At 44.2% G+C, this 12,829-nt stretch overlaps 2 protein-coding genes across 2 annotated transcripts in view; one reads left to right on the forward strand and one right to left on the reverse strand.

Moving 5' to 3' along the window:
- Window positions 1-12,829, reverse strand: part of LOC120060239 (dnaJ homolog subfamily C member 17-like) — a 53,526-nt gene that overhangs the window by 6,667 nt on the left and 34,030 nt on the right. The gene's annotated exons all lie outside the window — the stretch shown is intronic.
- Window positions 1,966-6,067, forward strand: LOC120060240 (cdc42 effector protein 3-like). The gene is made up of 3 exons (XM_039009403.1): window positions 1,966-2,243; window positions 2,354-2,481; window positions 4,795-6,067. Exon 3 carries the CDS (start codon window positions 4,875-4,877, stop codon window positions 5,484-5,486), a length of 612 nt encoding a protein of 203 aa, XP_038865331.1. The 5' UTR covers window positions 1,966-2,243; window positions 2,354-2,481; window positions 4,795-4,874; the 3' UTR covers window positions 5,487-6,067.

Consider the following 12,829-nt stretch of genomic DNA (forward strand, 5'->3'; position numbering starts at 1 on the left):
TCGACCAGCTTCATGAGGTAGTCACCTGGAATGCATTTCAATTAACAGATGTGCCTTCTTAAAAGTTAATTTGTGGAATTTATTTCCTTCTTAATGCGTTTGAGCCTATCAGTTGTGTTGTGACAAGGTAGGGGTGGTATACAGAAGATAGCCCTATTTGGTAAAAGACCAAGTCCATATTATGGCAAGAACAGCTCAAATAAGCAAAGAGAAACAACAGTCCATCATTACTTTAAGACATGAAGGTCAGTCAACCAAGAAAATGTCAAGAACTTTGAAAGTTTCTTCAAGTGCGTGCAGTCACAAAAACCATCAAGTGCTATGATGAAACAGGCTCTCATGAGGACCGCCACAGGAAAGGAATACCCAGAGTTACCTCTGCTGCAGAGGATACGTTCATTAGAGTTACCAGCCTCAGATTGCAGCCCAAATAAATGCTTCAGAGTTCAAGTAACAGACACATCTCAACATCAACTGTTCAGAGGAGACTGCGTGAAATCAGGCCTTCATGGTCGAATTGCTGCAAAGAAACCACTATTAAAGGACACCAATAAGAAGAAGAGACTTGCTTGGACCAACACACACTAGCAATGGACATTAGAACGGTGGAAATCTGTCCTTTGGTCTCATGAGTCCAAATTTGAGATTTTTGGTTCCAACCACCGTGTCTTTATGAGATGCAGAGTAGGATGAACGGATGATCTCCGCATGTGTGGTTCCCACCGTGAAGCATGGAGGAGGTGTGATGGTGTCGGGGTTCTTTGCTGGTGACACTGTCAGTGATTTATTTAGAATTCAAGGCACACTTAACCAGCATGGCTACCACAGCATTCTGCAGCGATACGCCATCCCATCTGGTTTGCGCTATCATTTGTTTTTCAACAGGCCAATGACCCAACACCTCCAGGCTGGGTAAGTGCTATTTGACCAAAAAGGAGAGTGATGGTGCTGCATCAGATGACCTGGCCTCCACAATCACACAAACTCAACCCAATTGAAATGGTTTGGGATGAGTTGGACAGTTTTCGCTTTGTCATTATGGGGTATTGTGTGTAGATTGCTGAGGATTTGTTTGTTTGTTTTATCCATTTTAGAATAAGGCTATAACGTAACAAAATGTGGAAAAAGTCAAGGGGTGTGAATACTTTCCGAAGGCACTGTATATATCCATCTATCTATATATAATTATTTTTGTCACATACACTGGATACGTGCAGTGAAATGTGTTGTTTTACAGGATGTTTCATCTCAGAGACCCTGGAGCAGAGTAGAAGCTGAGCAGAGTGGGACGTAGGCCTCTGGCCACTGCTAAAGCTTTATCTCTGAAGGGAAAAGTAAGTCTGTCAATAGCATAAACACACAGCATACAAACAGTGATTATCAATAAGCCTAATGGTTAAATTACAGAACACTACAGTAGACTTCTAAGGAGGCCAAAAATACACACAGACACTACAAGACATTTACATTTGGGCCTATAGTGGCATTGACTGGAGGCTAGCAATACTGAGAAGCCAATTCATATTCTACTATGACTACAGTATTCCTACAACATTCCAATAACAAAAACAAGCATGCAGCTGGAGGCATGAGAATTGGAACTGCAACAAGTTATCTTGTGCAACTCAGCCATTCTACACATAGATATCTGTATGCTAGTCAGTGGCTTCCTCCGATATCACTGCCTATTGGCCTCCACTCAGCCAGAATGGCCTACGTTGGCCCCGGGGCTTTACACAAGCTAACAGAGCACAGGAAATCAGTAGAGTAGAGACAATGCCATGGAGATTAGTGATCGGTTAACCCCATCGGAGTGTGAGTAACCCCCCTCTATCTCACACACACACACACACACACACACACACACACACACACACACACACACGTCACTGTGGCCCTGTCTGTGTGAGGAATGTGCTGTGCTCTTTCCCTAGTTCAATTCCATCCGTGTTACAAGCAGTAAATCAGTGGGGACTCCGACAGCTCCTGTTCTGCCCTCTCCCTCAGGTAGTGGGTGCAGCCAGCGGGATTTACGCCCATGATTCAGACTCACACAGCAGGAAGAGTTACATCACCAGAGGGCAAACACTCTCTCTGCCGTTAGGTAGGGAGAAAAAACACAAAACCCCACCTGCCTGTCTTAACCCTCTTCTACACTCACCTCACCTGGGTTACTTACAGAGGACACTTTCTCAACCAACAAACCTGACAGGGTCTCTACTGATAAGGATTATAAGACTCAGGTAAGAGACAAGAGTGGCTAGGCTGTTAAATCCGGGATTTAGAGAATATTCTGGGGAAGTGGCACCAGTTTGCTCTCTCAAGGTTGTTCACTGTGCTTCTCCCGCTGCAGTTGAACAAGCCCCATCATGTCAGGAGAAACAGTGTCACGGTCTACAGGTATCAGCCCTAGCCTGGCTTCCTGATAGAGACAGACGTGTGGGTGTGGGATACAGATGCCCTGTGTACACAGCAGTACAGGTAAGAGCTAACAGATCTATCATACATGTTGTTACAAACTCTATCGATCAACCTATCAAAAGTATTAGTTTTAAGAGACTTAACCAACACCTGCTCTTGAGAATATACTTTAGGCATTTCCATTTTGACAGGTGGCCAACTCATTTGACAGTCTCCATCAAACGTGTTCGGCTAAAGACAGTTTGACGAGGAAGATTATTTAGTAACTGTAAATGGTCTTGACAAAGCAGATTTTACTTCTTTAATTTGGACTTGGAAGATAAGTGTTTCCTTAGTGTGATCCTGACCGCTACAATTCTAACACGCCCTCGTCCAACTGACATGTTTGGAAAGGAATGCTGTTGTGTCCACACTCTCCCCATCTCCCGCTGCTACTAAAGTGCCAGTAAAACCTTTATGGGCCAACAAAACATGTTTGCTGTAGTGCCTTACAAATTTACAGAGTGAGTGTTTCAAGTCACGAACACAGATATTATCTGGGCAAAGCTGTTATGAGCCCGTAAAATCACAGAGACCACTGAGATTGTCCATTTGACAAGCCAGAGATGATGAACTGCATTCTGTGTTACTCAATAAAATGACTAAGTTACTGGAACCATACTCAACTAGATTAGAATAAGGAGCATTTTATTTTGCGCTTTGGGCCTAGAGCTTACATGGACTATAATGGACAAAATCTTTTCAGAGCCACACTTTCCTCAGTGTGTTCAGTTGTCTTATGTAAAAGGTTTTATGCCCTTGCTTTCTAAATGGGTGGTAGCTGTTCAAGGCTCAACATTTACAGCTAACTGAGATTGAAACGGTACAGATTAACTTCTAAATGACCAAAACCAACACCAGTTTGACACCAGTTACAGTATATGAAAGTCATATTCCAGTTAAATTCTACATCATAACAAATCATGTCAGGTATTGCCACATCTCTCTCAAATAAGAGTTGTGGAATGTGATCTCTTCTGGATCCAGCATGTTAAACAGGAAAGGCTGACTAACTGTCTGTGACCAGTAAACCAGCTCAACAGATCCATAGTTAAAGACAAATAAAACAAGATGAATTTGCATACTGTGTCTGAAAGAATCTGGGTTTTGTCTCAACATGTAGCAAATTCCACCCCATTCGTAAAATAACTCTTGATTAAAAGTAAGAGTGAAGCCTGTAGTTGTGGTTGCCTGAAGGCTATTCCATGCGAGAAATTGCCAAGAAACTGAAGATGTCGTACAACGCTGTGTACTACTCCCTTTACAGAACAGCGCAAACTGGCTCTAACCAGAATAGAAGAGGAGTGGGAGGCCCTGGTGCACAACTGAGCAAGAGGACAAGTACATTAGAGTGTTTAGAGTGTCGCCTCACAAGTCCTCAACTTGCAGCGTCATTAAATAGTACCCGCAAAACACCAGTCTCAACGTCAACAGTGAAGAGGCGACTCCGGGATGCTGGCCTTCTAGGCAGAGTTCCTCTGTCCAGTGTCTGTGTTCCTTTGCCCATCTTAATCTATTATTTTTATTGGCCAGTCTGAGATATGGCCTTTTCTTTGCAACTCTGCCTAGAAGGCCAGCATCCCGGAGTCGCCTCTTCACACAAAACACTTTAAAAGGTTAATAATTCATAAAGGTGGTGTTAACTGAATGATATTATCTCATAGAACAAAACGTATCAGATCTCCTAAGCCTGTGCTAACCTCAGACCTTAATTTGGACGTTTATCCAAAAACTCTACGGGAAAAAAAACACATTAATTTCCACATAGGCTTTGACCAACGAGCCATGGCTAACTCATTTCCGTTTCTTAGGACTACAAGCTGGCGAGTTCTATACAGGATGTTGGGTCTGCTCTAAAATGTGCATATTTGGTGCACAGTTACTGAAAGTCAGAATCAGGCTAAGACATTCCTTTAGTGCATTCAGCAGACCACACCTGCATTTATGGGAATAAACTGGATTTGAAAAGTAAACATTTAAAATCAAACACTTCAAAGCACATGTTGGACTATTTCCCAGGAGCCAAATGTTGAAGAATTGTATTAATACAAAACCAAGCAGAGCAGGTGCATTCTCTAAATAATAGCTGCTGCCTTTTCACATCAAACTTGACATAATCCAAAGGTTACATCCGTTGTTGGAAAGCAGAGGGAAACAAATAGTACACATCCTGTATGCTGCAGAATGATGAAAGTAAACCTGGACATTTAGATCAGAGATATATGATATGTTCTTGATGGGAAACCACTTGATCTGACATGAACCTAACCTCAAAGTGAAATTATTTAAATAAATGATTTTGTTTATCTTTTTTTCTTATCTTTTCCAAAACAGAGCATTTTTTCTAAGATGGTAGACTGCATTTAGGCTTAATCTCAGAAGTGAACCAAAGGACATCAACAGGACCAGGTAAGATGCCACTGAAGACGTCTCTGTGCCGTAAGCCAGCCTCGGCCCGCTGGTCTAGGACCCAGAAGCGCAGGGAGGTGCTCTCTGTCAACATGATCAGCCTCCCATTGGCCGACTTCTGCCACGTTGCCCACATCGGGAACAATGCCAGCAGTGACAGCTTTGGGGACCTGTCCTTTCTGAAGGGGGGCCACAGCCTGATACTGCACAGCTCTCAGAGCGAACATAACCTCTTCCTGGCCTGCTACCCTCCACCTAAACCCCCACGACTTAACCTGGGTGAGGCCGAGGCCCTAAAGATCCCAGAGTGGACCAGGGCCCACTTGAGCCACAGCGCCTCCGAGAGGAAGAAGGAGTACAGCTCCTTGCCCATGCTGGACAGTGAGGAGGGCGAGGGGTCGATCGAGGCCAGTGTTAGCCCCAGCCACGGGGTCATGGTCAGTAGCTACAGTCCTGGCCAAGGCAGTCTGAGCTCTGGCAGGGATGGAGATTCCACTCAGACCTGCCATGAGGACACACTGCAGCTGGATGAGGTGGACAACAGCTTCTCCTTCAGCCTGGACCTGGGCCCCTCCATCCTGGACGACGTGCTGCAGGTCATGGACAGGCTCCATTAGAGGAACAGCCAGACAAACATGGGTCCTCAGCAAGAGACTTCACTGACATAATTATATGTGACTGGCATTAGAACACTCAAAACTGTCCTAGGATATGAACAGCTGACATTAAAAAAAAAACTCTTGACTGAAAGAAACAATGTCAGAACATTTGAAACACCATGGGGATATAATCTCAATCTTTGGATTAGCTGACTGTGGCTAAATTATATCAGATGCAATGGACTCAAAAAGTAATGGATGAGATGTGGACAGAACTGTAACTACAAAGAGATCCTCCTCCATTTCATGTGAGGTAATCTAACACAGTGGTTCCCAACCTGGGGTATGTAGTGCTTTCAGAAAGTATTCAGACCCCTTGACTCTTCCCACATTTTGTTACGTTACAGCCTTATTCTAACATGGATTAAATCGTGTTCCCCCTTCAATTTACACACAATACCCCACAATACCCCAACACACAATGCCTTTTACTGTGGCCAGCTCTGTCTTGGTGGTTCCAAACTTCTTCCATTTAAGAATGATGGAGGCCACTGTGTTCTTGGGGACCTTCAAAGCTGCAGAATTTTTGTTGTAGCCTTCCCCAGATCTGTACCTCGATACCACCCTGTCTCTGAGCTCTACGGATAATTCCTTCAACCTCATGGATGCACCGGAGCTCAATTTCGAGTGTCATAGCAAAGGGCCTGAATACTTGTGAATAAGATAGGTTTTTCATTTTTAATAAATTTGCCATCCCCAAAAAATCTATAAAACTGTTTTCGCTTTGTCATTATGGGGTATTGTGTGTAGACTGATGAGGACATTTAAAAAAAAATGTAATCCATTTTAGAATAAGGGTGTAACGTAACAAAATGTGGAAAAAGTCAAGGGGTCTGAATACTTTGAATGCACAGTATACCCCTCGGGGTACTTGGGCTATCCACAGGGGGTACGTGGGGAAGACTGAAAAGACCATTGGCCTACTGGTAAAATGCACGAGGGGGTACTTTGTGGATTCTCCAGTCAGATCAAAATGTGATTTGGGGTACAGTAACCAAAAAAGGTTAGGAAACACTGATCTAAACCATGGACAATAAGAGGCAGTACGTGGACTTCTGTTTCAACTTATCCCTTCTCTCATTTACAGTAGATTATCATTTCAGAACGTCATGTTTGAGTTATATGCTAATTTGTTGAACATTTTTTGATCATATCCATCTGTTGTTTCTATTATACAGCAATAGAATCAGTATGAGTGTATATTATCTATTGTGATGTTTAAGAGTTAACGTTGGAATTCTTCCCTCTGAAGGGTTAAACTGCATACGCTTTAAAAGGGCAAAGTTCATGTTCTTCTAGCATTACCCGTTGCAGCATTAGATAAAATGTTACATCGTCTAGTTAATAATTTAGCACTTTTTTTTTATCTCAAGCTGTTCAAAGTGGGCATTTTCTGTTGGCTGCTATTTCACCTTAGTTTAAACCCAGTTCCTTCCTACAGAGCTCTCGAGGGGATTGTTAGATTTAAGAATGTTATGTTAAAGAAAGAAAAAAGAACGAGGGCTTAGTTTTCCAAGGTCCTGAAGCTGTGACGACTTGGCGTCTTTGCCATTCCGTTGTGTGGGGAGGGCAATCTCTCTTCCGCACGCATCTCAGAGGCCCCACTTGAAGGTGCACGAAGGCAGCCCCGTCTCTCTTTTCCAACAACACAATGAAAACAAACACTTAGCTCTGCTTCCAATAAAGCCAGTGGTTGGTGGGCTGCAACTCAGGCCACAGGTCCGTGCCCCAAAACCCCAGCGCCGTTTTCTTAAAATGTTAATCGGAGTCCCTCGCTCTGGTGAGTGGCGCGAGAGGGGAAGGTGGCGAGGGGTAATGTGATCCTTCCACGTGCTGCTGGAGCCAAGAAAGCTGAGGACCACAGCCATCCATTACCAGCAAGGCTCCTGATGAGGGTTTAAACACTACCTGCTGAACAAACAGGGCCTGATGCGCCGCCCACCACCCCCAGTCCTGGGCCCACTTACCCATCTGCAAGGGGAGCTGGAAGAGAGTCACAGCCAGCACCACAGCAGGGGGCTGTCAGGAAAGGAAAGCGGTGGGGCAAAGCTAAAAGCTGTTACATTCCAGGGATCCTTGAGGCGTTACAGAGAACTTCACTAGCCATGAGTGTCCTGCTGCTAACAAACAGTTAAACAGCGTTAGCAATAGCATGTTAACAATCTAATGGAGTCACTGATGTTTGTGGGTACATCTGTACTGCATATGTTTTGTGCATCTTTCAGTAAAACGAATTATGGCTTTCAGTATATTGTACGTTTTATGAGAATAATGACACATTGTGAAACACTCTTTTAGATCAGTGTGTACACTAACTTCTTTTACTCTCGTCAAATTCCAAGATCAGTGGTTCGCATCAACATTTTAGATGGCTTGTATAATACTGCTTACACACTTTGATGGACTGACGTATGTTTGGTTTTCTAATAGTCATGAGATGCCATACAGGCCATATTAAAGCCCCGTCTGTTACACTTTACACTTACTGTTTGAAGAGAAATTACACCCTGACATTACATGAGACAGCTGGAGGTAAAGTAGTCCATGTCAGATACTTACACAAAGGCACGTACAGACAGACAGACATTCCAAGCCAAATCAACCATCTACTCATTCACAGGTTTCACTTTGAAAGTTACTGTTATTACAATGAACTGGAGCTTAAGGGAAGTACTGAATGGTTATGATGCACAGTGTTGACCACACCTGCATCACAGCAAGGTTATTGAATAGATGAAGTTGGGCTTGATGAAGTCAACCTTTATTCCTCACTTATCCTGAACCAGCAGAACAAGTAATCCATTCATAAGGAACGTTATAACGGACAGTTTTCCTGGGCCTTATCAGATTGACATCTTGGCTTTCTAAGTTAACGAGTCTTGATATAATTTGCTCAGGACAGGAAAGGAGGACCATACATTATGGTTTCTTATTCTTGTCAAACCTCAGATAAGATGGCTCTTCCTTTCCCACCTTTCACCTAATCCTATGAAAGGCCACCTTGTATGCTTCATCAGCATCCATAACTTCATTGTCAAACCTGGAGACTAAATCTACATGACCTCTTACCCAGACTTACCCGGACTAATGTCCCACTGTCCCAGACAGAGCTCAGAGATAGAACTACAGCACCCACACACACACGCAGACTGTCCTTGGACCGTACGACACCCCATCGTCTGCACTGGGCTCCTCCACACGAGAAGTCACATCAATTTATTCTCAACAAGCGCCCAAACTCACAAGGCTGATGTGAGAAGAGTAATTGGAAGACAAATTATCTTGGCACAGTGCCAACTGGCAAAACATTTTAAACTGAGGTACCGCATCATATCTGGTACCACTTTTCCCTCAAATTCCAAACTCACCATCATACAGAATACCACAAAAGCCATCTTACAAAAGACAGAGGCTTTTATAAAAAATAAAAATAAATCTGACATTTTTGGGGGGTGGAAATATTGTTTTGACAACCGAGACATTCCGTTTCTGAAACTGATATTGTTTATGGAACTCTACATTGTGTCAGGACACATTACAGAGCCACCGGTTCACACATTTCTCCCCCATTTAAAAACACATTTAGGGCCAAGGTAGCTCACAATAGTACTGCTTCGCATGATATCCATGATACACTTGGGCATCGTAAAACCTTGAGAAGAGGTTTTTTTCTTTTGAGATCAAAAGATCTCAAAAGTTTAACATCCGCTGATTAAAACTAGCAAGCTATTTGATCAAGTTCATATGCAATGTGTTACAGTAGATCGAAGAGGAGCACAAAAGTCTGAGGAGATTCAATTCAACTTTAGTCCACAGAGGAAAAACACTGAGTCAGCAATGTAATAACAGTCTCACATGGCCTTTTGCTCCTTCTAACTGTCCCATGAAGAAAAATGCAGTGGTCTCCATTGCGCCCAGACCTCGTGTTAAGGTAGTCCAGTTATCTCGCCACTTTCTCTATTCCCCGTCTAAGCTAAAGCCCAGTTAAATGAATTGATGCCGATAACAGCTGGCAACAGCTGTAAATTAACCAATCTGTTACATTAGTCCTTTTGTTCGCTAAACGGACTCTTCCAGGAAGTCAGAACACTAGGAGTTGTTATCTCCATCCAGAAAGAGTACAGTGCTGCAGCCAGCTGCCAACTGTAGTAGGACTATGCGCAGCATCCCAGGACCCAGACAGACTCGGGGGCTATTTTAGGTGAGCGTGCTCTTTCTTTAGCAGAAGGAAGCTAGCCGGTCCGATATGATGGAAAAAAACATCCCAGAACAGATGACAAGCTACATCTGGTTCATGTTGTGACAGGCTCCAAGTCTAAGTTTCCTCAAAGATTAAATAAACAAAGTCGTATCAAGTATTGCGATACGTCTTTATCAGAATAAATACTCTAAAAAGACAATATGCTAAACGATTGTTCTAAATTGGGGATGCAATGATTTATGACTTCCAAAGACATGATTATGGTACAGGTTCTTCTGATAGAGAGGATACAGATGGTTGGATGTGGACCCCAAACTCAAGAGATTCTGGGAGGTAAGGGCTTAACAACTATGAGTCATATTGACACTGTGTGAATCCCTGTAGTCTGGCAGCAATGTGAAGAGTTCTGGGGGACAGCTTGAACACCTCATCCACCATAATTGAACTATGTACTTCGCATTGTCATGCAAACCACCATTCCATCTATGTAGGGACAGTATAGTCTGTTCTTAACAGATTACGTAATCCACTCAGTATTTCAGGAACAGACACACAGCTGACTGTGTACATCACACTGACATTCAATAAAACTTGACATCAAACGTCAACAGAGACCGACTGTTTGAAAAACAGCACAAGCACAGAATGATTTACCATACATATTTTACAGCCTCTCATTATGATAATGTATTATGGCACAGTGCAGTGATACAAAACATAGCACACTCAGGAGGTGAAACTAGATCCTATCGAAATACAAGGGAGTTTAGTCTGGAGCATGGGTAGCAAATCTCTGCACCATGGCCTGGCTGGGACATGCTTGGTTATTTATGTTTAGAAGAACGTTGTGAATGGACCACCACCCCTACAGTATTGTCTCTGCATGGTGTCCCTACTGGTGAAACGCCTGACCCAACACACCCATGTCTGACAGAGGGCCTGTATCATCAAAAAGTTCTACAGCTGCACTGTCGAGAGTATCCTGACTGGTTGCATCACCGCCTGGTATGGCAACTGCTCGGCATCTGACCATAAGACGATACAGAGGGTAGTGCGTACGGCCCAGTACATCACTGGGGCCAGGCTTCCTGCCATCCAGGACCTATATAATAGGCGGTGTCAGAGGAAAGCCCATAAAATTATCAGAGACTCCAGTCACCCAAGTCATAGACTGTTTTCTCTGCCACCGCATGGCAAGCGGTACCGGAGCGCCAAGTCTAGGACCAAAAGGCTCCTTAACAGCTTCTACCCCCAAGCCTGAAGACTGCTGAACAATTAATCAAATGGCCACCGGATTATTTACATTAACCCCCCCCCCCATTTGTTCAGCTACTCGCTGATTATTATCTATTTCATCGTCACTTCACCCCTACCTACATATACAAATTACCTCAACTAACCTGTACCCCCGCACACTGACTCGGTACCCCCTGTATAAAGCCTCGTTATTGTTATACTTTTGTTTGGTAAATATTTTCTTAACTCTTCTCTGCACTGTTGGTTAAGGGCTTGTAAGTAAGCATTTCACGGTATGGTCTACACCTCTTGTATTCGGCACATGACAAATGGTTTGATTTGATTCACAAACTTAGAGAATCACTCAGCACAGGAGTACAACAGGGCTCATCCATGTCTCTCCAACTTTGCTACAGTGTGTGATACTAGAGGCCTCCATGGGCCTGTGGGGACTTGGGGGCCCAGGTGCAGCAGCAGGTCCCAGACCAGTGTAAGCAGATTCTCTTATTAAACAGAGTGGCGCATAGTGTGAAGTCAGGCGTGTGCGTCCCTGGGTTCCCTGCTTTGCTGGGACTGGATTGATGGAGGTTAAAGAAACAGGTATCAGCACTGCTGCTCCTCTGTGATCGCAGCAGGTCACACTGAGGGAGAGGGAAAAGGAGAAAATGAGGGGGAGGGTGAAAGAGGCAGCAGAGGGAGAAAGACAGGGAGAGGAAGCAGAGTGAAAAAGAGAGGGAGAAAGAGGGAGAAGCAGTGTTCTGGATCCCAGACAGTCTCCCCAGGACCACCATGGTTCTCCCCAATCAATCAAATGTATTTATAAAGCCCTTCTTACATCAGCTGATGTCACAAAGTGCTATACAGAAACACAGCCTAAAACCCCAAACAGCAAGCAATGCAGATGTAGAAGCACGGTGGCTAGGAAAAAGTCCCTAGAAAGGCAGGAACCTAAGAAGAAACCTAGAGAGGAACCAGGCTCTGAGGGGTGGGCAGGCCTCTTCTGGCTGTGCCGGGTGGAGATTATAACAGTACATGGCCTGGGGTATCCACTGATCCCAGGCCAGACAGTCTGCCCAGGACCTCCATGGTTCTCCCCAGTATCCACTGACCCCAGGCCAGATGTGGGACAATATTACCAATATTCACTGGATCCCCATTATGTCATGTGGGCCTCTTTAGTGAGAAGCGTTCTCACTGAGGGCTAATGTGAAAATTACACTGCCATAAATGTTGTTTTCGTTCTCTGCCCTGAAAAGCTCTGCGAGAGATGAAGCAATCTGCGTCAGATAGCTTTAACCGGTAAAACCGGTTACCATAATAACATTACTCTGACAAGTCCCAATGCGCGGGCCGGGCTGTGAACCCTGCGTGGCGTGCTAACCCTGACGAGGGGCCTGAGTTACTGTGCTGAGGTGAAACAGTCTATCCTCATCTCTGGGGAGGGAAAGTCTGCTGGTCTAAAACCATGTAGACCCGAGCCCAAATGTATGGAAAAGCTCTTTATAAACAAAGTCAGCGTTATTATTATTATTAGGCCTAAATGACCACAGCAGTGAAACTAAGTAATGGTGATTATGGACACAGACAGACCGAGTCATGTCTAGCTCATGACCAGAGAGAAGCTGAAACTTCCTGTACTCCTCAAACTGACTCAGATCACCTTCATCGTCCACCTACATTTCCCAACTGTGCTACAACCTTACTCTGATTGGAAAAGGCCTCCAAACTGCCAGTATGCGTGTTATGAAAGCCAACCAGGAGGTTAGCAAAAAGGTGGGCAGACTGGGGTGAGTACCACTCTGGGTAGAGAGAAAGCCCTCTCGTGCCAGCCTGCACGCTGGTCGTGTTGGGTTACCGTGTGATT

Source organism: Salvelinus namaycush, chromosome 15, assembly GCF_016432855.1.
Source record: "Salvelinus namaycush isolate Seneca chromosome 15, SaNama_1.0, whole genome shotgun sequence".
NCBI classification, from domain to species: domain Eukaryota; kingdom Metazoa; phylum Chordata; class Actinopteri; order Salmoniformes; family Salmonidae; genus Salvelinus; species Salvelinus namaycush.

Excerpts from the sequence above, each read along its gene's own strand:
- LOC120060240 (XM_039009403.1), top strand. The coding sequence starts at position 4,875 with ATGCCACTGAAGACGTCTCTGTGCCGTAAGCCAGCCTCGGCCCGCTGG.